Source organism: Brienomyrus brachyistius, chromosome 2 (assembly GCF_023856365.1).
Source record: "Brienomyrus brachyistius isolate T26 chromosome 2, BBRACH_0.4, whole genome shotgun sequence".
Classification (NCBI taxonomy): Eukaryota; Metazoa; Chordata; class Actinopteri; order Osteoglossiformes; family Mormyridae; genus Brienomyrus; species Brienomyrus brachyistius.
Window position 1 is genome coordinate 11,329,615 of NC_064534.1, and position 27,954 is coordinate 11,357,568.

The 27,954-nt window shown below is 42.5% G+C and overlaps 1 protein-coding gene across 2 annotated transcripts in view; it reads left to right on the forward strand.

Annotated features, from left to right (window-relative positions):
- dcc (DCC netrin 1 receptor) overlaps positions 1-27,954 on the forward strand; it is a 181,730-nt gene that overhangs the window by 135,539 nt on the left and 18,237 nt on the right. For both annotated transcript variants that reach the window (XM_049001300.1, XM_049001299.1), the window contains exons 15-25: positions 263-457; positions 2,025-2,120; positions 5,624-5,862; positions 6,465-6,603; positions 7,130-7,237; positions 10,162-10,356; positions 10,539-10,571; positions 12,494-12,559; positions 16,119-16,263; positions 17,545-17,768; positions 17,909-18,025. In XM_049001300.1, the coding sequence (XP_048857257.1) occupies positions 263-457; positions 2,025-2,120; positions 5,624-5,862; positions 6,465-6,603; positions 7,130-7,237; positions 10,162-10,356; positions 10,539-10,571; positions 12,494-12,559; positions 16,119-16,263; positions 17,545-17,768; positions 17,909-18,025 (1,557 nt within the window). The remainder of the gene's footprint in view (positions 1-262; positions 458-2,024; positions 2,121-5,623; positions 5,863-6,464; positions 6,604-7,129; positions 7,238-10,161; positions 10,357-10,538; positions 10,572-12,493; positions 12,560-16,118; positions 16,264-17,544; positions 17,769-17,908; positions 18,026-27,954) is intronic.

Consider the following 27,954-nt stretch of genomic DNA (forward strand, 5'->3'; position numbering starts at 1 on the left):
ACCACCTGTTCCTCTGTCTGTCTGTCTGTCTGTCTGTCTGTCTGTCTGTCTGTCTGTCTCCCCTACAACTATGCATGGAAGGAGGTCTGTAATTGTAATACATATACGTCTTCTTTTCTATGTAATGGCAATGATGTAAAATCTACTGTAGGTGCTTTAAAACTTTATCTTTTATGATGTTCCACTCCAATATATGGTCTATAATTTCATGTCTGCCAGGAAAAGTTACGTTTCTAAATAACACATTTTTGCTTTGCCTCAGAGTCCCAGGTTCCGGACCAGCCCAGCTCGTTGCATGTACGTCCCCTAGCAACCAGCATCATCATGAGCTGGACTCCGCCCCTTAGCCACAGCATCGTGGTTCGGGGTTACATCATTGGCTATGGAGTAGGCAGCCCATACGCTGAGACTGTGCGGGTGGACAGCAAGCAGCGCTATTACTCCATCGACAACCTGGGTAAGCTAATGACCAACGGGCATCCTGGCATGGCTGAGTTAACAGAAGATGGGCATAGTGCACCATTCTCTCCCGGGGAATGACTGCATCTAGTGTCGTATTTGCGGCTAAGACTCTGCTTGCTTTAGTCTTCCTGGGTTAATTATGTAATCATTTTTGGAAAGACTGCTCTGTTTAATACCTGTTTGGTGTGTTTCTGCTATTCATACATAAGGAAAACAACTGAAAAACACTGTAATGTCAAACAAGACTAAGCACAACGCTGAGATTTTTGGAAGAAGAATCCCAGACTCCATAAAAGAATAGAAATGGTCAGCTCAAGCCATTAAATAGAATCTCGTACTGAAGGGCATCATTTCATGAGCCAGCCCAGTAACCTTCACACGCTTTCAAACCCTCCTCTCTATAATTTTCCAGACTCTAATAAGGTGATGATACACAGGGCAGCGTTTTGAGCAATGTTGCTGGGCAACTGCCAACCAGGTGAGACAAAGGGCAGCTCATCTGGATCTGGATGATCGCGCAAAGTTGCCCACTGCCAGTCAAAGTGTTTTAAATAGAAACTTGTTGCCCAATATGAAAGGGGAAGTTTAATATGTTGATAACAGCTTTAAAATGTAACCTGAGTAACTTTTTAGAAGAACCTCACGTAATGCAGAATTAAAACACGATGATTGGAAATTAATGCATTAAATCAGTCATAGACTTAAAATGTAGATTAAAACATGCCAGTGTGTTTTTGGCATTTGCATTTAATTTCTTCCATCTTCTTTTCAAAATTTAATATTATTCCGAACAAAGGCATGTGGAAAGTGAATATCCAATCATAGGACTGACAATGCCCTACGTGCTGTATAATACAGTAATTCCACCTGATGAGATCAGATAGTCTTGAACCCCACCATGGGACACACACATTGACACAATGGACAACTAATAAATGTTAAATCACTTGACTGCATATCTTTGGGCTGTGGGAACCTGGATTCAGACTGCCAGGGTAGTTTGTGAGTAAAATCGATCGAAGGTGCAGGGAGCGAAACACACTGTTTAGTAAGAAAGTGTAATACAAAACAGGATCATTTAAGGATGTTGAGACTAAAACTAATGGAAACACGACGTTAAAGCTCAGTCCCAGGTCCAGGGGTAGGTAAGCATTTCTGTATTACAAAGATTCTTCCCTCACACTTCAGTTTGTCTGTACCTTCCTATCAGTCTGCATGATCACTTCAGTCAAAACCAGCTGGGAGTTATTAATGGGGCTGCACCTGTTTCCTGCTGTCAGGTCCAACCCTGCTATTTCCCCCATCCCCCCCCCCCCCCCCCCGCGCTCTCCGTTAACGGGTTCATAGTACTGTACCACAGATGCTGTCTCTCCTCGTGACCTGACAATCCCCAATAGTTTTCAGTTTTTTTCTTTATTTCTGTTCTCAAGCATTGATTTTGCAAGTGATCTTGATTTACTCGTCTGTGATTGTACTGTAAAAGAGCAGAGTGTGTGTGGCGTAGCATGGTTAGACCTGCAGGAAGTGTCTCTTTTTCATGCTGAGTGTGTTTCCCGATGCAGAGCCCAGCTCCCACTATGTCATCTCACTCAAGTCCTTCAACAACGCAGGGGAAGGCGTCCCCCTCTACGAGAGCGCCGTCACACGGGCTGCCACAGGTACAGTATGTGAGGAGCAGCCAATAGGAGTTACAGCCTGATCACGCTACGGACATGCTGTGATCACATGGTGGTTGCTCACTAATCACGCGGTGATCATGCTGTGATCACATGGCAGTCATGAGGTGATCACGCTGTGATCGCGTGACAGTCACTAACTGCTCGCACTGCGGTCACGCTGTGATTGCGTCCGGGTTGCCCGCCAGTCACACTCACCCACGATAAGAAAGCGATCACACCGTGGTCTCACATCTGTCATAATGCGATCGCACTGTGGTTATGCTTGGGTCACTCACCAGTGATCACTGCAATACCCACACTGCGGTCACATGGGAACCACACTTCGATCATGCTCCAGTGCACAGTTACAGTATAGTTATAATATAGTCGTGCTTCAGTCACCGGTTGCACTGCTGTCACACACAACATTACGTTTACCCCTCAACATATACCTCAATCAGGCGAGGATTTCTTGTGTCGGACAGTATAACAGGCCTGTTGAGATAATGACTGGGATACTGAGTTAGTGTTTACAGCAGCAAGACAACCTGGGGGTTAAAGAATTGAATCTCAAAATGGACAAGGTAGGAAGACTTGAATATAGACATTGGCAGGCTTGTTCCTTAATTGGAATTGCAGTCTGCACCATAAACTGAGAACCGAAAAACATCGTCTTTGCAAAAGAAATAAAAAGAAGAATCATCTTCCCGTGTCCTTTTGCTGGTTTGGTTTATCATCCATCCATCCATCCATTTTCCAAACCGCTTATCCTACTGGGTCGTGGGGGGTCCGGAGCCTATCCCGGAAGCTATGGGCACGAGGCAGGGAACAACCCAGGATGGGGGGCCAGCCCATCACAGGGCATTGGTTTATCATTTCAGGCTAAAAGTAATAAGATAAGATAAAATAAGATAAGACTTCAAAATGAATTGCTAAGAGCAATAAACAACGAAATCACAATAAATAGGAACAGGAATAAGAAAGCTCATATACAGTTATCCGGACTGCTAGAGTGGATTACATTATAGCACTATTTATGGTTTTCAGTATTAAAATAAAAATAAAAAGTAATTTAAATAGCTAGCCAACTAGTTACATGGCTAGGCATGCATGTAAGCTATGATACGTGGCCAAAAAAGTGTCAACGTGTGTGCACGATGTCATTAGATGCAGCTACAGAAATACCTGCTTAACATTTGATGTAGGTCATTGCAATCTGCTGCAAACATTGCTCAAGCAGGCAGCTGAAATGGGCGTGTATCTTCTGACAGTTAATTTACATGTTCTTAATGAAAAAATTGTGCACTTGCAGCCTTCCTTCAGACATTAGTAATAGGATGGAGAGGCACTTAATGAATTTTTTATTCTCACGTATTCTGGGTCCGCAGCCCTCATTCTGTTATGGCGTTACTCTGCTCCACAATTCTGACACTCAGAACATAGAATGCAGGAGTGGTCTGTGTCATATCTGACAGTGAAGAGGTGTGTCTGCGTGACAAAACCGCTAGCAAACATGAGCAGAGCTGAAGGGAACAGCAAACATGCTAAAAATCTCCATGAAAAGCTTTGTCTGGTTCATTGTTAAGCCCAGGGTATTTGTTACATTCTATAAGATATCGAGTGCCCTCAAAACATATTTGTAGTCAAGTCATTCTACTGTCAAATCAGATTTGTGAAAATAAATTGAACACTAATGTAGGCTGGCTTTGTAGCGCAAACACTTTGAGTTTGATTTTCCAGTTTAAGCACAGCTTTTGGCGATAATATAGCTACTCTGGATAACATGTGACTGAGGATAGTGGACATTGTGGACTTTGTATCAATACAGCAGAGGTTACTTCAAGCTACACGGTCATGTATCCTCTTTTCTGTACATTTTACATGATCAGCCTCAACTCGCAGCAGCTCTGCACAGACATCGGCATCATCTTTTCTCCTCTGCCTTCAGCAAATAAGTAGTGGAGGGTGTAACCCGAGGCAGGGTGTCATGGTGAGGTTCTTGAAGGATATGGAGACACTGAGGACTTCTTACTTTATCCATGAACAAACAGATGTTCAGGTCCAGTGACTGGTTTTGTAGACGTATAGATCCTGGGATCAGGTGACTGTGTCCTTAGACGCACAGACACTCGGATCTGCTGACTGTGTCCTTAGACACACAGACACTCGGATCTGCTGACTGTGTCCTTAGACACACAGACACTCAGATCTGCTGACTGTGTCCTTAGACAGACAGACACTCAGATCTGCTGACTGTGTCCTTAGACAGACAGACACTCGGATCTGCTGACTGTGTCCTTAGACACACAGACACTCGGATCTGCTGACTGTGTCCTTAGACACACAGACACTCGGATCTGCTGACTGTGTCCTTAGACACACAGACACTCGGATCTGCTGACTGTGTCCTTAGACACACAGACACTCGGATCTGCTGACTGTGTCCATAGACACACAGACACTCAGATCTGCTGACTGTGTTCATAGACAGACAGACACTCACAGCTGCCGACTGTATCCGTGGTTATGCAGGTACAGATGCTGTGAGTCAGACTAGCACAACTCTTTGTCAGAATTACACAGCTTTCTGTGAATCCATATACCTTACAATCCAGATCCCTGCATTACTGCGTGTGCACCTTCATCTGATGCTGTTCAGAAGAGCTGCGTTTACTAAAACTGGCATGATGCAGAACTAAGTGTACATCTTTATCAGAAGAGAATATTCAATGGAATTATGCTGTGTGTGTGTCCAGTAGAAAAAATGTCAAATGCATTAGAACTATTTTCTCTCTGTGTTGGGGGGTATTACGCACTGAACATTAGTTGTGTGCTCAGTTTATAAAAGACTAATAGTAACTTATAACCTTAGCAGTGTTTTCTGTGTGTAATAGAGTAATGGTAGTTTATAGCATTCCCTTTGTTTTCTGTGTTAGTGAGTAGTGCAGCTTCGTAGCATTAGCCCGTTTTATTTGTACTACAAAAACGCAGATTTTGAGCATCAATAGTAGAGCTGGTGGATTTAGCTCTGTTTTGTTCTCTGTGTTAAGTAGCTTTAGCACTGTCTGCTGTGTGTATGGTAGAGTAACAGGTTTCTCCCTCTTTTCTGTCTCCTCCTGTCATTCATTTCTGTCCTCTCCTTCCCTGAACCTCCCATTCTGTGCTCATTCACGCTTTCCTGCATGCTCGGCTTCGGTATGGCTCACACTAACCTGTGCGTCTCTGTGTCTGTGCATCTGTCTGTGTCTGTGCATCTGTCTGTGTCTGTGCATGTTTCTGTGCTCGTTTGTGAACGTGTGTATTCGTGTGCCCGTGCGTATGCGTGGGTCTGTGTATGTTTCTGTGTTTATACATGTCCACATACGCAAATTTGTTTTCGGTGTGTGTGTGTGTGTGTGTGTGTCTATCTATGTATGTGTATGTGCATATTCACATATGCTTGTGCATGCATGTATACGTGTGTGTGTGTGTGTGTGTGTGTGCCGCACACATGTCTGTCTCAGATCCCTCTGACCCGTCGGACGAGGACCTGTTCCACCTGTTTGACTCGTTCCCCACTCCCGTCCCAGAATCCTCCACTCCCATGATCCCTCCGGTAGGTGTGCAGGCTGTGCCACTGACCTCAGACTCAGTGCGCGTCAGCTGGGCCGACAACTCTGTGTCCAAGCACCAGAAGTCCAGCGAGCAGTGCTTCTACACAGTGAAGTGGATGGCCAGCCATTCCACCAGCGGAAAATACAAGGTGCGCATGGGCCAGCCGGGTATATTTCTTAAATCACCACGTTCCAGCAGCTTCTATGAATCACTGACAATGGTAAAAAAAATAGGTGTGGGCTAGGCCACCGTGGACGGGTAGTGTGTGCCCACTCGAGTGTCAGATAATAGCTTCGATAAATGGAGATTATCAAGCCGGTTAGCAATCTAGATAGCATTGCATACACATTCTGCAGGTGTCAATATGAAACCAATTTTCTGGACTAAAACACACAGTTACGCGGTATAGGCAATTCTGAGATGTCAGTTTGCCTAACCACATGTTTCTGGTCTCTGCACATACAGCTGGGGTACCATTCATATCCCCACCCCTGGGGATTCGAGGCAGTGTTCCCCACTGAGCCGCTCACTTATTCAACCTACTTATTACAAACTTTCCGCATGGCAAACCCTAAGTTAATGAAGACTTCTTTAATGCCCTTCATGCTAATCCCACCATGCTCATTCTTCATGTTGGCCTTAGCCACTTCATCATGCTTACGCTAATTTAAACCGCATGCTATCCCGAGCTGATTCCTAACGCTAACACGAGGCCGCCCCTCACGTCAACCTTACTGCTCTCTTGTCCAGACCACAGATACGACTGCCCTTAGTCACACTATCTCGGGACTGAAGCCCAACACGATGTACGAGTTTGCCGTCATGGTAACGAAAGGTCGAAAGTCTAGCACATGGAGTATGACTGCACACGCCACCACCTATGAAACAGGTATGTGATCCACGCTTCCTCCCAAAGGTTCTATTGTTTTGGCTTTTACTTGTGCCCAGCTGCTGTATTTATGTGCATAAGCTGTCTGAGGCAGGGTGGCCCCGTAGAATGGGGCGTTTGCGTGTGTTCCATCAGGTGGCTTAGACAGCTGAGCTGAGTGGGGTAGACAGTAGACCTCTTGCTCCAGAATGATGTACTGTCAGCTGGGTGCCTACAGAACTGTGGGCAGAACTGCACGAATGAACCCTGCAGCTTATAGAGTGACAGTGTCTGACACCACATAGACTGGAGGAGGTGTGTGTTGGTCCTCACCACTCCAGAGCTGATGTGGGCATTATGTGTTGTTGTGGAGATTTACGAGCGACGAGATAATCGTCCGTCCTATATTGGGAGGACGATGGCGGAAAAACGTAGAAAAAGGCGGTAAAACTCAAACTTTAATTTTTTTAAACGTTGGCACAGAATTATAGCTGCTCTGTTGTGACTGTGATTTGCTGTTGGTTGTCACTCTGCCACGCCCCCTCAGCACCCAGCTCCGCCCCCAAGGACCTGACAGTCATCAGTCGTGAGGGGAAGCCTCGGGCTGTGCTAATCAGCTGGCAGCCTCCCACAGAGGCCAATGGCAAGATCACAGGTGAGATCCTGATTCACGCCTCCACAGATGCCACATGGGCCACCACCTTCAGGAACAGGAGGCGTGGGATGCTGGGATACATGTAGAGTTGTGGCCTCCCACAATATAACTAAATAAAGTAGCTGATTCCCGACTTCTACAAGGGCCGCCGTTGGACTCTTGGGAAGGTTTCATTCACTATGACATTGGCAGATTCTTTTCCCATTTTTGTACACTGTCAGAATGTCAGAACATACATCTGGTACAGTATACTGACCTTGGTTTCCTCACCACATCCAGCTTTCTGCACCTATGCTATAAGGTTGTATGAAGACTACAGTTTTTTTTGTTCAAGCAAAAAAATGTTAAAGGTTGAATTTTTTTTTCTTAAAGATTTTAAAGTTTACACTAAATTGATCTCTTTTTTAAGTGAGTTTTTTTAGCATAAAAAAATATATATAAAAGGCGGTGTAATGTAAATAGAGTGTGTGACCGTAAGCTGTAAACGTATGTGCCTCTGGTGACCGCCTCGCTCGGTATCTCTTAGGACCAGTCAGCTTGAAGTTTACAGTGAAATCTGCATTGTTTTAGTCTTCCTGAGGCAAGAGGTGGGAGCAAAGTGAGCACAGGGGAGATGGCTGACTTGCAGGTGCCTGTATAGCATGATAAATATTGTCAGGCTTTATTAGTGGTCTTAAGTAGACTTTAAATGTAACTGATAAGTAATTGGGTTTAATCTAAATTAGCCAGCTAAATAGCATCACGTTTGGTTTATGTGTTTTGCTAATGCAGCCAAGTGTTAAAACTGGTATTATAATAGCTATGTAATTATTATTTAATTGGTAATTACATAAACGGCACCCATATCACTAATCCAATTTTATATTAGTCACCTGGAGTACTATATTTATTTTCCTTTATTTTCTATATTATGCTGATTGCCACAGTGTATTAGTTGCATGCATGGCGTTGTGTTTTTTAGTATTCAGCTCAGGAAGCTCTCCCTTGCATATAAGCTTGGCTGAGTTTAATCATGTTTCTTAACAAACTGTATTAATAGCCGGTGATGGTGGTGGCTAAGAGCACTGCCTGAGGATTTCGCCGCTGTTTTTTAGGGTTAGGAAATGGAACAAAGCAGGAAAGGCACTGAAGCAATTTCCCAAGTGTTCGCGCACCAAAATATCAGGGCGCTTTTGTGATGAATGTTATTCTGGTTCCTTCACAAAACAAATATATGCTTAGAATAAGTCAGACATTTGTGCTGATTCAGAATTTAGAATGACAATAAAGCAAAATTTATGCTTTATTTACTTCTGTTTTTATATGGCAAAGATTCTAGGCATTCTAGGTATCTGAATATCAATAATACAAAAGTGAAATACATGCTAAAGTTACTCTAGTCACTAGTCACTATGCTCTTAGTTGATTGTGGTTAGATATTTACTCCTGTCAATCAACAATACTCAAGACTTCTTGTTTACTGTTTCTGACAATCCTTGTTGAAGACTACATGTTTGTCAGTTTATGCTCCTTGAAGACTACATGTTTACTCTATTGGTTTATGCTCCTTGAAGACGACATGTTAACTCTATCTGTTTATGCTCCTTGACTACATGTTTACTCTGTCTGTTTATGCTCCTTGACTACATGTGTACTCTTTCGGTTTGTGTTCCTTGAAGACTACATGTTAATCTATTTATGCTCTTTGCAGACTACATATTTACTCTTCCCGTTTATTCTCCTTGAAGACTACATGTTTATCTATTTATGCTCTTTGCAGACTACATGTTTACTCTTTCTGTTTGTGCTTCCCACCTTGTCATCAGCATTCACCAAGGGTCTTGCAGTAAACGTACACAAACTCCAGTCTTCTGAGCGCTGCTGTGTCTTATCATGAATATTATTTTTAGTAAATTGTCTTATTGGCAGTTTCACAGCTGCAGCCAAGCTGCTCACCTCACTAGAGTGAAATGGTATTGACAGTCAGACGGGGTTTCATCTTTCATTATGCATAATGAAATGCTTCCTTGCTATTAGATTGCTAGAGTGCTGATGCCTATTTTTTCCCCTCCCCTCGCTGGTATTGCATTTTAAATATAAGCGTAAGGGACTGTGTGAGAATGCTGATGAATCTAGGGGGTGGTCCATTACTGCACCAATCAGAGCTGGCCCCCGGGGAGGGGGTGGTGATCTAATGATATATAACTTGAGGTTTCACGAAGACAAAATCATAGTTCATCAATGCCTGTAATTTCCCAACTCTACCCCGTCCCCCCGGGGCTAAATTGATGTGTCGCCTCGCCCTGTTCAACCAGGCATCAGAATTAATGCTGAGCTTTGTGCAGCTTGTTCAGCAGCCCCTGCAGACAGCCCATGTCTTTGGCACTGGGGAGCGCTGAGCGTCGGCGCTCCTGTACATACTCTGACATGTAGCACACATCTGACAGCCAGAAGACAAGGTGTGTTATATCTGACAATCAGGAGGTGGGGCTTGCATCAAAACTGACAGGAGAAATGAGGGCTCTGTGTCACATCGGGCAGCGGGGAGGCGGAGTCTGTGCCTAAATCAGCTATCAGGCGGCACCATGTCAGACTGAGAGTCAGGCGCCTGTGTATTATGCTGAAAGAACCACTATAATCACAAATATAAGTATTTTTGAAGGAGAGGAAAATGAGAAATAATTGTGTTTCTTTGGAAGTGACTATGCAGTAATATTATGGTCACAGAGAATGGGGTGATTGCTGTAGTAAGGAACCTTGCATGCTTAGTGGAAAAAGAACACCTTCTAATCTACCTCAAGTAAAGGGTATTTTGTATGAATTGCTTCAGCAAACATGCAGCATGGATTGAACAGTAAAGTCTGAAGTAGCACTTTTGGATAAATAGTGTAATGCGTGCTAAGCACTTTGACATAATGGGATTGTGTGCATGTTCCCCGGCCCAGGGTACATCCTGTTCTACACGCTGGACCGAAACGCGCCCATCGACGCCTGGCTGATGGAGCCCATTGGCTCGGACCGCCTCACCCACCAGGTGTCTGAGCTGAGCCCGGACACAGTGTACTACTTCCGGATCCAGGCCAAGAATAGCCGTGGCGTGGGCCCCCTGTCTGACCCGGTCCTCTTCCGGACCCCCCGAGGTTTGGGTTACTTTCTGACCACAACCGCAGCCACAAACTATAAATTGCCAAAAGCCTCATATTTTGCTTGGTTGCTTATGCTTAAGGGTTAATGTCATCAGTTGCATATATTTGTGATCTATAGCTATATTTGCAAATACTTTCATTTTTAATATAAGTGCTTCCTTCTTTCTCTCTTGTAGTAGAGCATCCAGACAAAATGGCCAATGACCAAGGTAGGTCTCAGCCTGTCCCTTAAACAGAGTAGCCGCCTAGGCCTGCTGGCAGGTCTTCACTCCTCTGCTTCGTTACGCTTCCCCAGCCGCTCCCTCCTTCCCATCTCTCCTTGCTGCTGTCTGCCTCTTGTCTCGCCGCTCCCTGGCCGCCTCTATCTGCTCTCTAGCCACTCTTCACATTTTCTCCACAACATACCCCCGAGCGCTCCTCCAGCCTCCAGCACGTTCCTTAGGTAAATGGCAGTATAGGGCCGGGTTTAGATGGCTGATTGTGAGGAATTGGTATGGAAAGCAAAAACGTGTGCGGTGAATGCTAAAGCGCTGGGGGCAGCGGGGGGGTGTGCAGCCGGCGCTCCGAAAGCACTAAGGCGCAGCTCACGCTCATCATCGATTTGCAGTCATTGTCGCGTCGCTTCATGTCATTCTCAGACTAATGAGATTCCGCTGGCCTTTTGTGTTAATTAAGGCCTGAGCGGAGGCAGGAGGCTGGACCTCTGTTAGGTTTTAACTGACATGTTATGCAAACGACTCTGAACGAAACCAGCCGCCCTGAGCAGGCTAGAGCACGATAACGAGCCTTACTGCGTTGCATGCGGTTTCCTGCATGACTCTAACCAAAGAGTTTGTTTGTAGTCTAATAAACTCTGTTTACCTTCAGTCATTTTTCCTGCATTGTAACATTTTCCTTAAAATAGGGAATATGTGCATTTCAAAAGGCAGAGTATCCTTAGTGTCATCAGCTCTGTGATGCATGGGATGCATGGGTAGTGAGGTAAAATATCGTTTGTCATTAGTCAAAAAAGCAAAAATAATTTATGTAAGACATATATGACATATTAAGAATTCTCCGATTCCTCAATTTCTTCGTTTGTGTTACTGTAGAGTATGTATTTCAGAGAGTAGGTTTCCTTAAAAATATCTATTTGTGGTCTGTTTTCTGTCACATGTATGTTTGATTGACTTCTGCTCAATTTGCTTCAATATCCTGCCGAGGGAAAAAAAAACAAAAGGTTCAGATAAAATGACATCATCTAAAGAGGATTAAATTCATACACCATTTCAAAGTCAAATGTTATCTCTGTCAATCTGAATAAGTGCGCTATTCGAAGGTCAACATTTTGGCAAGTGCCTGCAGTGGTGTTCGGCGAACTGCGTCCCATCGCATCGCATTGTCACAACACATTAAATCATTCTCGTTAATTCATTTAGCTACGGCTCTTATGAATATTGTCATACAGGGGCACCATGACCAGAATACAATGGGTACAAAAAAACATGGGAGGTAAAGCAGTAGTACAGAATAAGCAGCAGTATAGAGGTGGCCGGCCTCACCTAGCACTGAGCGGATCTGTTTAAAGACTACATGCCCAGTTTTGCACTTTTCGTAAAAGCGGTTTGATCGCATGCAGGTTTTCTGTGCCAGCCAGCACATCCTCACGCCCCGCAGCGCGACAAAGAGACACACATGTCCACACAGTGGCATACACACAGAGACAACATTAAATGGAGTTCACAATGGATACACATGACGTCTTTTAATGACTGAATGACACTTTAATGACTTTTATGTTTCCTATTAATAAGATATATTTAGTAGGGGAAGGATATATTCTGCTGGGAAAATGTAGATAATTCTTATTAGGAAAAACGTGGTTCATTGTTTAACTTTCTGGTTGAGGCAACTAGTATGACATGGGCCACCGGCTTTACCTGCCTGTGATCACCTTCCTGTTGCACTAAAATCACTGCGGCATTTGGACTGGACTACATTCTGTATATTGCGCCAAGATTTAAATGACTAAAGACATATGCTTGTGTTTTCATGAATGAATGTCAGTCTTACTATAGCTCAGTTTGTGGTTCTTAAATGGTGGACACGCCACATGTCATCTGGCTCAAAACGGTCTGCCTTTCCTCCGCAGGTCGCCACGGTGACAGCAGCTACTGGCCGTCTGACACCCATCTGATTGACAGCAGCAGTCTGAACGGTAAGGATGCTGGAAGCCTAACTGGGGACCCAGTCTGGCTTAGGATATTGTTGACAAGGACAAAAACATGAGCCTGGATTAGGGGGTGGGCTATCGTCAGGAGATACAGTGGGAATTGGATGATTGAAAAGGTACTTAGAGGCCCAGTTCGGTTAAGATTCATGCATTATTTATTGTATTAATTATTGCATTATTCCTGCATTGATATTATATAAAAGTTGATGAAAAATAACTGCACAGGGCTGAAGGACGTGACCAGTATTCATAATAATAGTTGGTTCTTGTGGTTTCTTCATGTCAAGTGTATCTCATTTTAATAGATCGATGACAGTTGGGGCCACAATACTGTCTCAAGTATATTTTCTAAGCATGCTAACTGGTTATGCGGCTTGGTGTTGTCTAACTTGCCTTGTTAGGCCTGGGAGCCAGTGGGAGGTAGCTCATGTTGCCATAGCAATTGATCACCAACCCTGTACCAACAGAAGCCCCAGATGGGTCTGATAGGGCTAATTACATTGCTAGGGATGAACCAGGCCAGCTGGGTGGGTTTGAGGGGGACTGAGGATGCCGGGCGCTGGGGCCAAGGCCCCAAATAGTACATCGGTCTTATATTATGAGGCTTTGTGATTTCAGTTAACTCCTTTGTTCGTTTTCCATTATTGAACCACAGAAGGCCATACAAAGCCATACCACTAACGTCCATGCGTCCATCGCCATCTATAGTGTGACTGGCAGTTACTGTTTTGGCCCAGCTTCATAGCGGGGAACTCCAGCACCAGAGTCTGCCTTAATACCAAGACCTTTCAGGGTCACTCCCTGCGATTGGCTACTGTAAGTGCTGTGTCACTGTACAGTGTAGACAAGCTGTTGAGGCTGGTTTTTAGGATTTGCTCGTTTGGCATCAGTTTTCAGTAAATGTTATAAATGCGAAATACAAAGTTATTAAATAAACATGTCCAATGAATTACCCCTGTTTCAGGCGAGAATTCTCAACGGGCATCTTGAATTGTCAACCCAAAGTAAAAATCGTTTCGTGTTTGCGGTTTACAGCTCTTAATAAGCCTGCGTCTCCTTTGGTGGCTGGGCTACATAATTTGTTAGAGATCCAGTTTTTGAAGCTGAAGTCCAAAGAACTGGGCTGTTTCGCTACTTTTAATTTAGGTAAATCTTAATCCAACTGGCGTTTCTGCGTTTTTCTTTTCACGTTACGGCTCTTAATTGTTGTTTTCATCTAAAACTACTCAAATGCTACAGCTGTGTAATAGTAAGTGTCCAGTTAATGGTCTTTGTATTTCAACTGAATGATTTTTACTCGACGACTTTCCTTTTACTTTATGTCATAACCTTACAGGCGGTGTGCTGGTCATAGTTTAGCCTCGTTTGCTTTTGTTCATCCTCATTTGGCCTAGTTTTGTTTGGCTTAAGTAATAGAAACACATTTGCATAAGGTTTTTTTTTTTCCACATTCAGCCACAATTTTGTGTTTGGTTAATTTAATAGGCTTTGTCCCAGTTTAGTTTCTTTTGTTCATATTGTATGTTGTTTTTCCCCATCGCCAAGCCAGACCTGCTACACATTTTGAGCCAGTATAGCAGATAGAGAAAGAACTTCATATTATTGTCCCTTATACTACAAAGTCATAATGACTCTCACAATGATACTAATGTCAGAATAATACTACTGTCCTCACTACCTGTATTAGTCTGTGTTACAAAACAAAACTGTAATCAGAACTAGGCTTGGTATCAGCTCTCAGTTTATTATTTCCATTTAAATTCTGAACCCCCCCCCCCCCCAAGTAAAACCCCAGGAATGTTATATCAGATTTTTCCTGAGCATCTTTTATTACTTTTTTTTTTGCGGGGTGATAATGCAGCAACTTAATTAACCTAAGATCTGAAAGCCTGATTGCTGTCCACATGCCAGAGTGTGCGGATTAATCTTCTCGCCCTCCAATCATTCGTCAGATGTAATAGGATTGTGGGCCGTGTTGTGCTGAATGACTGGATGGATGGCATGTCAATGAGTGGAGCTGAACTGGCCGATGACAGACCCACATACATGCACAGCTACATGCATACATACATATGTGCATAAACGCGCGTGCTGAGCCAGCGTACAGTGATGCAGCACAAATAAGCGAGGCTCATAAAAAATTTGCTAAAGGATCAACAAGAAACCAAAAATGAGGGCATCCGGAATCCATCCAGGTAACCTGGAGCTGTCTTAATGGTCATTAGGTCAATCGCGGCCAGCTGGGTTTCATTGTCTCTGGCACCTGGAGGCACGCCGACGGTGATTAATCACCATAGTAACATACAACACATGCAGATATTGTGCTTATCCTAATTATAGTTACAATACAGGCTCAATATAACATAGAAATGCGGTGCCAAAGGTAGATCAGCAGTATGACGAGGTTCGGGTCTATGCTGTGTTTATTCACTATGCAGGTCCGATCAGGTGCATGGGTTTGGCCGTAATTAGTACTGAAATGCAAGGGAAGTGCACATGGATGCTATCTGTGTTCACCATGTTTCCGATGCATGAAGAACGTTTGTTATATCTGGAAATTCAGATGCTTGGTTTTTCTTCATTATAGGCAAGTATATGGAAAATGATTGTGTATCTATTTTTAACTTACCTTGTAGTCAGGGATCATTCATCAAGGAGCTGAACGCTAAGCAATGATGACACGCAGCTAGAGTTCATTAAATTCCTTATTTATCAATAAACCTGCAGATTGATGGTAACTGCGTAGAATCTGAATGTGGTTTGTAGAGTCATGTAATGCCGTTTTCTAAATGCAAAAGAAAGAGTTGAGCTGGTTATTCATGCCCATCTTATTGTCAGATGGAGAGTGATGGAATGTCACCCTTTAGATCTTCCTTCTGTTGATGATTGGTTGCCATGGTAGCACTCATCAGGACACAAAGAATGTTTGAAATGCCAATTTTAAGTGCAGAAAATGCACGTCTACGACAACTGACGGTGTTTTTCATTTGACTGAAATAAGCCCATCGTTTTTGGCCAATAGTGGGAGTGGTGTCCATTTTAATGGTAGTTTCTCTCCGGTTATGCTGGTCCTTGGCTGATATATTAATTAAAGTAGGAGTTCCCAACATTTTGATAGACGCGGGCTGGCTTATGTCATACAAAAATTCCCCCGACTGATAAAATGGGCAGCAGGGATACACAATGTGTACGGAAATATGAGACAAATGTATTTTCATGGATTACTGCAGGAAACAGCGTCTTATTTTTCACTGCGAAGGGAACCAATACTGTACATGACAGGTAGCAACTCCAAGATCAGGGGATTCAGATTATCTTACCAGGGCTCTTCGAAATTGGACATCGATTCCAAATCCAGGCCTTGTTTTCAGTTCTCCCAAGTAGTTAGCTTAATGATCGCTGATTCTGATTGGCCACGGAGGCTTCACACCTGGCTCACAGGTAAAGGAAGGCTGCGGAACCTAGAGGAGCGTGATTTGAACAGCCCTGCCCTGTACTGAATTACAGTATTACTCAGTTGGGAAACTTTCTCGTCTTTCTCCAGACTCCCCCATTGGACACATGCATCCGCCCCAGAAAAATGGCAGCTTGCTGGTGGTGGTGGTGGTGTCAGTGGGCGCAGTGGCCATTGTTGTCGTCATCATTGTGGCCTTCATTTGCACTCGACGCTCTTCTGCCCAGCAAAGAAAGTAAGTCATCCTCACAGGTAATGTTTTGCTCCACATTGAAAGCGAAGAGGAACTTAACCAAGTTGATTAGAGTAGCTGCCATTTTGGCTATTGTGGTTCTTATTGCTGGGGCGGTATGGTGGTGCAGTGGTTAGTGCTGTCGGCTCACACCTCTGGGACCCGGGTTCGAGTCTCTGCCATAGCTCCTTATGGGTTGATTTTGCATATTTTCCCCATGTCATCATGGGGTTTTCTGCAGGTGCTTCAGTCTCCCTGAACACTCCAAAAACATATTGAGGCTAATTGGAGTTACAGAATTGTGTCTGCCTTGTACCCACAGCCTCTGGGATAGGTTACAGACCCACCACAGCCCTGAATTGTACAAGCGGCTTTTCAGAAAATGGATGTATAGTTATTATTGCCATAGTGCTTACTTGCCTTCCTGTTATGGCACACCCTGCTTTTCAAGATTATTTCTTTGGATTCATCATTTTCTTTACGTTCTTATACCCAGTTGCTTGTTGGATATTATACGTCCTCTGTGTACAGGTCATATCCTGCCGTATGGCCCACAGTTTCTGTACTCTCAGCTACTCCCCAATATTCATACCGTCCTGGCACATCACCCTCGTGGACACAGAGCCACGCCTCTGTGGGTGAGCTTCATGCAAATGGTCACATCTGACAGAAGGAAAAGAAATAGCCTACTCAATATGGTCTGTTCATGCTGTGAATTATCTATTGGATGTGCAGAACAAAGTATTGTCAACAATGGCCTAACTCCAAATGAGCAAAAATCCGACAGTTATGGACAAGATTTATTTTTATCTTTCAGTTGTCAGGCTTCTGCTGTTGTCACAGAAAAGAGGGATATTTTTTTGTTAGTTGCTTTAGTTCAGAGTATCATGTTCTCAATATTATTTTCTTTGAAAGGTTTTTTTTTTATATATATATTTATTGATGTAACTAATTGAAATTCTTCTTTGGCTGAGTACTCTTTCGGTTTATTAATTCAGAGCTAAGCTGAAATAAAATTCTAAAATGAACCAGTTGGTACAAACACTACAGTATCACCCAGTTATCCAAGTTATGGTAGGATTACAACCTACTCCTACCCTAAAACAATTTCTGTAGGGATGTGTAGGTGGTCATAAATGTAAACCTGGGTATAAGCTCCAAGCATACAGTTATAATGACTGAAATAACTGAATAATAACTGTAATTGAAAGGAAGAAACTTGTACCCATTTTGGCTGTGCAGACTAGCCAAGAGCAGGACTCTGGAACTACCTTCCCTCCGCAGGAAGCGGGCGTCCCACGGTGTGGGGAAGAGGAAAGGCAGCCAGAGGGACTTACGCCCCCCTGACCTCTGGATCCATCACGAGGAGATGGAGCTAAAGAGTATGGAGAAGCCCTCAGGTCCCGCCCCCTCGGCGTGTGATTCGCCCATGCAAAGTCGCCAGGAAATCCCACCTGTCAGCCACAGCCTATCAGAGAGCCAGATGGGAAGCAAGAGTAGCCACTCAGGTTGGTCCCCATCGACAACAACCGCTAATGAACAATTTTATATTGTGCACAAACATATACTTTTATATTTTCACGCTCGGAATAATGTTGTTGGTCCACTGTGCATTGGCCTGGTAGGGAAAGCTGTCCTCTTCATACAGGAGCAGATGGAGATGAAGCTTCGAGCAGCATGGCCACTTTAGAGCGCCCCCTGGCAAACCGGAGGGCTACCCGCACCAAGCTGATGATGCCCATGGAGTCCCAGCCCAGCAACCCCAGTGCGTACCAGCTCAGATTTTACTTACATTTTACACAAGGGATTTGGACATGCTTCTCTGGATATGAAGTGGCCACCTTCTGTTTGCAATTTCATTACACAAGCTGTGGTCTCTTTCTGTTGCGTACATGCTTACTGCGTCAGGTAAAGTTCAATTTCCCAGGGAATTTTTTTTTTTCTTAGTGTGAGTCCACTTACTTGCTGATGGAAGTTGTATAACAAGATATAATTAATAGCATCATCTGCTGCTGGGAATGGAAAAACACTTAAGTGAAAACGTGCCTTTAAATTGATTACATTTGCAGTTCCCTCGTCTGTCCTGATATTGAAAAGGTACCACAGAAGTGGAAATATTTTTAACTGTAAGAGCAATCTATATATAGTCCTAATTTTAACCAAGAAAAATAAGGTATTCATAAGGTGTTCTTACAGCCCCGTGACCTTGAACAGTTGAAGCAGTTAGAAGATGGATGGATATTTTCCCACTGAAAAGTACCCCTTGCTTTGCACGTAGGACAAAGTCATGGCTTCGGACAGAGTACTGTGAAGGTGACAACAGTGACATATTTCTGAGAGGAACCATGTTTTATTGCTGCATGACAGCACAGTGTTAATGTAGCGAAATGAAATGGACGAAGATGGCGTATTATTCATTATCGATCCTTTTAGGGACCTATTCACTCCTTTCACTTAGATGCTGATGCGCAGCATTACTGCTGTAATATGATATTTATGGTCAGAGTGTTTATATAACTGGGGCAAATTATGAAAAAGACCTAACGAGACTGTATAAAATTTCCTGTAGAAACCAGGAATAAAGGTCATGGTTTATGAGTATAAATATTATATATATGACTACAAACAATTTGTCTAATATAGACTGAGAATTTAATCGCCGTGCTGCTGGAGAGCAGAACAGGGCTGAAAATCCACGTTCGTTCATGGTACTAAATCATATGGTGACGAGTAACGATCGGATAATTTCCTCATATCTGTTTGCCGTGGTAACATATTCTGTGGAAGGAATCGAGGCAACAAAATGTCAAAATGAATCATTTCTTTGTCCGACGTGGTGCAAAAATGAAGCACCGTACTCCCCACATGAACTGATCTTACTCCCCACTCTTTTTTCCGACAACCTCCTTGTAGTTTAAGGAAGGAATTAGCTACCTCCCAAATGGACCCTTACAGCAATTCCTGGTAATTCTCTCAATACCCACCCCGATTTCCCCACACTAATGTCTACAGCCGCAAAGAACCTCTAATATGCCATCTCAGTGCGGTGAAGGTGCTGTGAAAACACTTAGAAAATGTGTTACTGTATTGTTACTTCTAAAGATAACTGGAAGTAAGTCTGCGTGCTTCTGAACAGCAGCAGCACGTTTCAGATGAAGCGGAACAGAATTTCTGAAAGTCTGCCCATTTTATCTGGTACAGGGTCACTGTGACCTGTCCGATGGGGTAGGAGAACATACTAGGTGGGGTGGCAGTCCACAGCTGGGCACATACTCATAGAGACACCAATTTTCCTGACCACATGACATGGGACTGTGGGGGAATTAACTTGAGGACACAAAGGCGGGGGATTCATACGCCCAGACCTGCAAGTGTGAGGTCATTGTGCCATTTGAATTTCTGATGTTTGACAGCTGAGTTTTTTTTTTCTTATTTTAATCGTGGTCTGTTGATTGGTTGCATAAACAAGTAGAGGAGATGAAGTAACGAAACCCAGGGTGTGTTCAGTATCAACCCAGAATCAGACGATTTTCCAATAGAAAACTCAACACTCTGCAGAAACCTATAGTAATATTTTATTAGTGACACAAAGCAAAGTAAGAACTCTGTAAATGTCAAAGATTCACATTCTTTTGTGAATGAAACTGAAAGACTTAACGTTAATTTCTATAAATACGGCAGGTAACAAAATCTGAAATATCAAGCATTAAGTTAAACAATATTCTCTTTTCACGTTGTACCTTTAGGGAAAATGACCTTAATCTAAGGTCTAGAGCTTATTTGAGAGACAATTAAGGGGGCAAAAGGGGGATTTATATGAGCATTTGCTTAAGTATTTCAGTTGTAAAACACCCTGTTTGCTTCATTATGGATAATATACTGCAGATTTTAAACTGAAACACATTCTCTGCTGCTAATTGCACTGTGTAGTGCCATTAATAACTCTTTCTCAAAATCAATTTAATTCAGAAATTAAGGTCATTATGTAAAGTAATTATATTACTTTTTAAAATTCAGTTGGTTCAATAACCCACTGGCAATTATTACATTATGTCATTAGTATAGGTACAGATATGTACTGTAGTTACAAATTAAAATTTTTTCCTCCCTACTAAAAAAAGAATTTATATATAAAAATGGTGCTTTAGGTACAAATTGTTTGTAAGTTCATTTTAAAATTCATTTTATATTAAATTTAAAAATATGTTGTCATTCATCTCATATTCAGGTGAACCGAAATGGAAATTTGAGATGCAGGTTTCATTTGTTCAGTTTTTTTTTATTCTACCACATTTGGATCCAATATACTGTACAACAGTGAACAGGCTAAAATGGACTCCCACCTTCCATGCTAATCACCGGTCCTGTCTGTGCTTTTCATACGCCTGACAGAACTGATGTCTGGCCTTGTGAATGCTTCATGTGACCGGTGGCAGACGGACAGGCAGGAAGCGGGGAATTACGAGGCAGGCAGGCGAGGAGTCAGAATACGAGGGTTTATTTAAGGGCAGACGAGGGAACACGGCACATAACATCGATGACAGGTCTGGGGAATACGGACTCAGACGCGGACTAAATACACAGACTGATGGAAAACAGCTGGGCACAATCGGGGGAGCACACGTGGATGATCGGGGGGGCGTGGCACACACGAGGACTGGACACGCAGGTCATGACAGTTCATTGTCAGGTTCATTCTCGACGTTTTTTTGGGCAGACTCCACTTGTAAAAAAGGCAGAGTTCACATCAAAAAGCGTCTCAAAAAATCCCGTCTCGTGTTCGTGGTTCTCTGGGAGCAGCTCACGGTATCCCACCTCCAAATGTCTTCCTGTTCGTGATACCTGGATGAAGGTCTCAGCTGCTTCACCCCGGGAGCCACATAAATACCCTCCAGCAGATACCTCACCAAGGAGAAAGTAGGACCCATTATGCATCATTATATTTATATCAAAGGTTGGGAGGGTGGAGGTCTACCACATGAACGGGAAAGAAGCTCGGGACAGAAGGGTCGAGCAAAGCAAGGCTTTTAGTTAAAAAAAAAACAACAACAAACACACGACAGATGGCCTCTTTAAGTGAAGGGAACTAAAAAAAGCAGTGAGAACAGGAAAACAACTCGTACAAGGAAAATTAAATAACAGGAAACATAACAAAACGCCTCTTACAGGTGAGACTGTCCAGACACTGTCCACTTTATTCTGATAAGAGGGGGCTGGCTATCATTAATCAGAAGCATATTGGCAATTGTGCTGGCAGTGGGAGGCAGGCCTGGAAAGTCATACTCCGTCTGGTGGGTTCTGTCTTCATCCAGCACATAATCTCCTTGCATGCTAAGGGGACATACATCAATGAAGTGTACAGTACTACTTCCTGCTGGCTACAAATAGCCAGATGTGGTACATGATGCTCATTAAATGTAAAAGCCTGAGTTATTTTTCTCCCGTTTTTTTACGTCATGGCACATTTATGTGACAGAATCTGTAACCAGTGTGGCCCATATTCATACGAAGTGTCGGAAACCTCATCTGGCAGTATCTGGAATCTTGCTCTTCAGCTTGAGGAAAGTTAAACCTGTTAACCTAGTTAAAACAGTTAAGGGCTCATCTTGAGGCCTGGGAGGTGTCACTAGAGCGAAATGTTGAGGCATTCGAACTGTGTTCAGCGTCCACTTCGTATTGATTAGTCCTCACCCTTAATTTGCACCCGTTTTTCTCTATTCGCAGTAATTCTGCAGCTGAACACAAAGTGATTCTACTCTCCAGTATGCAGTGATTTTACAGCCCATGTCATAGTGAATCTTCTGTCCAGCATGCAGTGTACAGTTATACCAATGTCCAGCATAGTAATTTTACAGCCTAGGATACAGTGCTTCTCTTGTCCAGTATGCTGTTATTTTATTGTCCAGTGTACAGTGACTACAATGCTGCTGAGAATATAGCAATTCTCCTGTCCAGTATGCAGTGATTTTACTGTCCAGTGTACAGTTATTCTAACATCCAGCATAGTAATTTTACAGCCCAGGATATAGTAGTTCTCCTGTCCAGCAGACAGTGATTCTACTATCTACTGATCTACTGGCATGTCTGCTATCCAGCCTATAGTGACTCTGCTGTCCACATATTAATGTTACATAAATACGTATTTTCTATCATTTGGCATTCTCACAGTGAACACCAACACTAAGCTTCCTTTAAAAATAGCATTCCTTTTCACCAGAAGCACTACTTTGTCTGCTCTCAGACAAGGAAATTACATTCCGCTGGAGGCCTAAGAATGACTAAAGTATGGCGTCAGCTTGATAGTTTTTTGTTTTTTTTTAGAGCAGATGTTAGTTTCGGGGTGGGGGGGGGATTTGGAAGCTGCTGTTATCCATTTAATATAAACACAGTCACGTTTAATAGCCAAACTGTCTGGGAATGTTTGCAGTAAAGAACAAAAATCCCTAAATGCTACAATGCAATGACAACTTAATAAAACTTTAAGCAGCATTTTATGTACTACAGTAATATACAACAAATGTGTGTGTGTGTGTGTGTGTGTGTGTGTGGGGGGGGGGGGGGATCCAGGTATATCTTACCTTGTGGGGACCAAACGTCCTCACTACGTGATGAATATCCATTTTATTTTATTTTTTACCAGTTATGGGGACCAGGAAACTCTATTTTATAAAAATCTGTGACTGCAATGAAAAAACTAAAAGTGCAAAAACTCTTGTATTTCGTTTGGTTACTTGTGGTTATGGTTAGGGCTGGGTAGGGGTTAAGGTCGTCATAGTTAGGGTTAGCATTTTCCCATTAGAAATGAATGAGCGGTCCCCAAAAAGATATGATTACACAACTGTGTGTGCTTCTGTGTGTGTGTGTGTGTGCGTGTGTTGGGGGGGGCACAATGTAATATATACATAAAAAAACGTGTTATCTTGACATTGTGGGGACCATTTTTTGTTTGGTTAAATATGATTAAGGTTAGGTTAAGGTTGGCATTGCTGGGATTACGTTTTTTCCCATAGAAATGAAATGGGGATGGTCCCCATTTAGGTAGGTATGCCAACATTTGTGACTGCAGTCACAAGCTGAACATGTCAAAAGTCTTGTGTTTCTTTGGTTACTTATGGTTAAGGTTAGGGCTGGGTAGGGGTTAAGATTGTCATGTTAGGATTAGGGTTTTCCCCATAGAAATGAATGGAGAGTCCGCACAAAGATATAATTACAACCCTGTGTGTGTGTGTGTGTTTGGCAGGTATGTAGATTTATGTATATTTACAGGGGCATGTGACTGTGTTTTAAGACAGTGTTGCACAGCATTCTGGTAGTGACTTTAATTTCATCCTAATTTCATAAAGAATGTTTTTATTATTTATTATTTTTAAACATCAAAGCCAAATGCAAAAATATATATAATGGATCACAAGAAGATGGCAGCAGAAACAGCTGAGAATGCTGTCTTAACAGTTAAAGTGAAACTCATAATGACCCTTTTGGAGAGTCATAGTCAGAAAATAAGGAGAGATAAGTTGTTAAAATAACCCTGAATTGCTATAATAAATCTTTAACAGGAGTTAAAAAGAAAACGGTGCTGTAATATTTATAAACTGCTTCGGAGCATAACGCATTTGGCCGCTGTAGAATTAGCTCTAAGGTTTAAAAAGTTACAACCGTCAAAGGATTTGAGAAGCACGTTGCTGGCCTTGTTGAATACAGGTGCAAATATGAAAGATGAACGCAAGTGGTCACGCATGTGCAGTGTGCAGTGGGTGTGCCCACGCGATAGGCCGTCACCACAAAGCCACGCCGTTACGTTAACCGTTTCTTAATGGCTTTTATCGAACACTGCACCCAGCTCAGTGTGCGTGGAATTTACTCTTACATCAATTTATTTAGCAGATGCTTTTGTCCAAAGAAAGATACAGCAGGGAAGATATTACATCACCACATGTTGATGAGTCAGCATAGTGAGTTTCAACTTAGAGACCGGTAACATGTCAAGTACGCAATGGCGGACTGTTCCGATGTGTGAGGTGGGCAAAGAAGATGTTTAAGGCTAATTATCCGGTTAGTATGGGTATATATGTTCAGAAAAAAAGCACAATTTAACATTAGAACATATGCAGATTACCAGTAATATGATAAAAAATACAATTTCTTCTGTTCTCCGAAAAAGTTACTGATATTTTGTTATTAGAACACAGCTTCGGTTCCCAAACCTCTCCTCAGGGGCACCCCAGCCATTGCTTCTGTTTGCTGCATTTTATAAGCAGCTCAATTATTAGTTAACTTAATTCATTAAATAACTCAATGAGTTATTGTTAAGCCAAACAGTGCATACTAGTGGTCATATCATAAAAAATACATTAGTGTACTGGATGGTTGCTGCAAACACTGGAGTGACTCAAGGAGAGGGTCTAACACACTTACACAGACATTATATTATAATTTTACACCAACATGAAAATCATTTAAACATGACAATCTTTGACTGGGTAAGACCTTTGCACAATGTAAAACATGATGAGAACTTAACAGAAGAGCTTTTTAAATCAAAACACTATGATCCTGCTGGAGAAGTGCCCTACAAGAGCATGCAGAGGAATCACAAGAGCAAAGCCAAGGGCTGCTTGATGACACAGTACAGTACTGTGCAAAAGTCTCAGTCACTCAAAGAAAATTATGTTTAAATGTTCGTCATGTTAGTGTAAAACTGTTGCTTTGTCTATTCAAAGGATGCCATCTTGAAAACACTCCAGTGTTTGTAGGAAGCATCCAATACACACATGTATCTATTGACTCTCCCGCTTGTTTGGCTAAGTAATGCCCCATCGGGTAATTTCACTAATTAAGTTAATTGCTGGTAGTTAAATTTAATAAATACATGGAATGGCTGAGGTGCCCCTGAAGAGAGGTTCGGGAACTGAAGTGGTGTCCTTAGATATTATGATAAAGGCTGTAAGAGTTTTTTTAAAATTGTGTTATGTTCATTTGTATATGTTCTAATGTTAAATAGTGCAAATACACACTGCACCCTTACAACCCAGTTAAATAGTTTTAAATATTTTCTTTGACTACATAATACTTTTGCATAATATAATAGGTCAGTGGTCAAATGAGGTGTTTCCAGGAATAATGTGTCTTGAGTAGTAGATCCAGAAACTACAAATCCAGACCAGGATTTTGTTTCTACCAACCAGCTGAATATCGTGTGACTGTGGCTCTTTATGCTGAACTGTTTGGTAGAAGCTAAATCTTGGTCTGGATTTGTGGTTTCTGTTCCGGAAATGCCCAACACAGGTCTTGCGGTGTTGCGTGATGGCTGAGAGCGAGGGACTAGACAGATGTGGATAGGCAGCTTATTCTGCCATGAATAGGTGCAACATTTTTGCATTTCGGCTGATTTCATACCAGTTGTGCTGCTGCATTTTGAGTCATCCACAATGGATTCATGGCATATGCTATAGATGGTAATCTTGTGATATGACACATGCCTGGGCAAGGAGCTGAGCTGCATATTCAGATAGATAAGGACTGATCTCGTTGATGTATCACTACAGATGCAATGTGGTCAATACAAGAGCATGCACGTTCTCCCTGTCTTACTCATGTTCCTGCAGTGTGAAGATGTGGTTTAGGCAAATCAAACTCTTTAAATTTACTATGGTGTGTGATTGTGCATGTGTGTGAGAGTGTTCTGCCATGAACTCACATCATTTCCAGGATGTCCCCTGCCTTGTGCCTTGGATGGATGGATGGATGGATGGATGGATGGATGGATGGATGGATGGATGGATGGATGGATGGAAATGACAGTTTAGAAGCCCACTGTTAATAGGCATGGTGTACTAGGACATACAGAAAATGTATGAGTTCTATCTACCGATCCATCTGCTAACCACACATATCCCAGCCGAGGTCTTGGGCTCGAGATGTCCATCTTTAGGCTTCTGAAGTCCAGCACTCTGCCAGCTGAGCAATCGAAAGGGCAAATGTATGGATTTAAGAACTTATTTTCTTCCCAGCACGGTCCAAGATGCATAAAGTTGTCTAGCAGCGTAGGGGATACTAAGATTGATAAATTAAAGTTGAATGCTTTTTTTAAAATTAATGCTGCATGTAGGGAGGGCAAAGAGAGATTTTGCTTTTAACTTTTTTTTATTACACTAAAGTTATGATTGCCAAGACCCTGAAATGGACAAGTGGTTACGGGAATTGGATGGATGGATACATTTATGACATGCTTCATTGTGTCCATATTATTTTATGTACCGGCTTAATTTTTGTAGATGGACAAAAATGATTAAGTCAATGTATATTCAATGGCCACTTTATGAGGTACAAGAGTTCAGAGGATCCATTTTGCATATCAGAGTACAGTGCTGTTACTTTTCCACTCGTGGTCTTCCTGTTAGCGATAAAAAGCCTGCCCATTCTCCTCTGACCACTCTCATTAACAAGGCGTCTTTCTGCCACGAACACCATTGACAAGATGTCTTTCTCTTCATGATATCAAACTCTAGACACTGTAGTCTGTGACTGGCTCAGATTCTGGAACCACCATGTCAGGCATCAACAGCCATTCTACTTTCAAAATTGCTTACATCGCACATCTTAGCCAGTAAAATGCTCTTAGGTAGACAGACTCCCTCTGTGCCGTCTACATGCTACACATCTTAGCCATTATAATGCTTAGGCAGACAGACTCCCTCTTTGCTGTCTACATGTTACACATCTTAGCCATTATAATGTTTAGGTAGACAGACTCCCTCTTTGCTGTCTACATGCTGCACATCTTAGCCAGTATAATGCTTAGGTAGACAGACTCCCTCTTTGCCGTCTACATGTTACACATCTTAGCCATTATAATGTTTAGGTAGACAGACTCCCTCTTTGCCGTCTACATGTTACACATCTTAGCCATTATAATGCTTAGGTAGACAGACTCCCTCTTTGCCGTCTACATGCTACACATCTTAGCCATTATAATGTTTAGGTAGACAGACTCCCTCTTTGCCGTCTACATGCTACACATCTTAGCCAGTATAATGTTTAGGTAGACAGACTCCCTCTTTGCCGTCTACATGTTACACATCTTAGCCATTATAATGCTTAGGTAGACAGACTCCCTCTTTGCCGTCTACATGCTACACATCTTAGCCATTATAATGTTTAGGTAGACAGACTCCCTCTTTGCCGTGTACATGCTACACATCTTAGCCATTATAATGCTTAGGTAGACAGACTCCCTCTTTGCCGTCTACATGCTACACATCTTAGCTATTATAATGCTTAGGTAGACAGACTCCCTCTTTGCCGTCTACATGTTATACATCTTAGCCAGTATAATGTTTAGGTAGACAGACTCCCTCTTTGCCGTCTACATGCTACACATCTTAGCCAGTATAATGCTTAGGTAGACAGACTCCCTCTTTGCCGTCTACATGCTACACATCTTGAGTTACAGCCACATCTTTCACTATATGTAGTAGCATAGTGTTTACATTAACAAACACATGTATCATATAAACTTGCCTTTGAGTGAAAATCCAGCTGACTAGATGGAAATAGCTTCCCAAAATTATATTGGCAGGTAAAGGAGAACATTGTGCATAAGATATGGGTAAATTAATGAATGATAAATTGGAGGAAAGTGAAGTTAATTGGATTGCGGCAGCATCTTTGTTGTTTATTTCTGTGTTTCTTTAC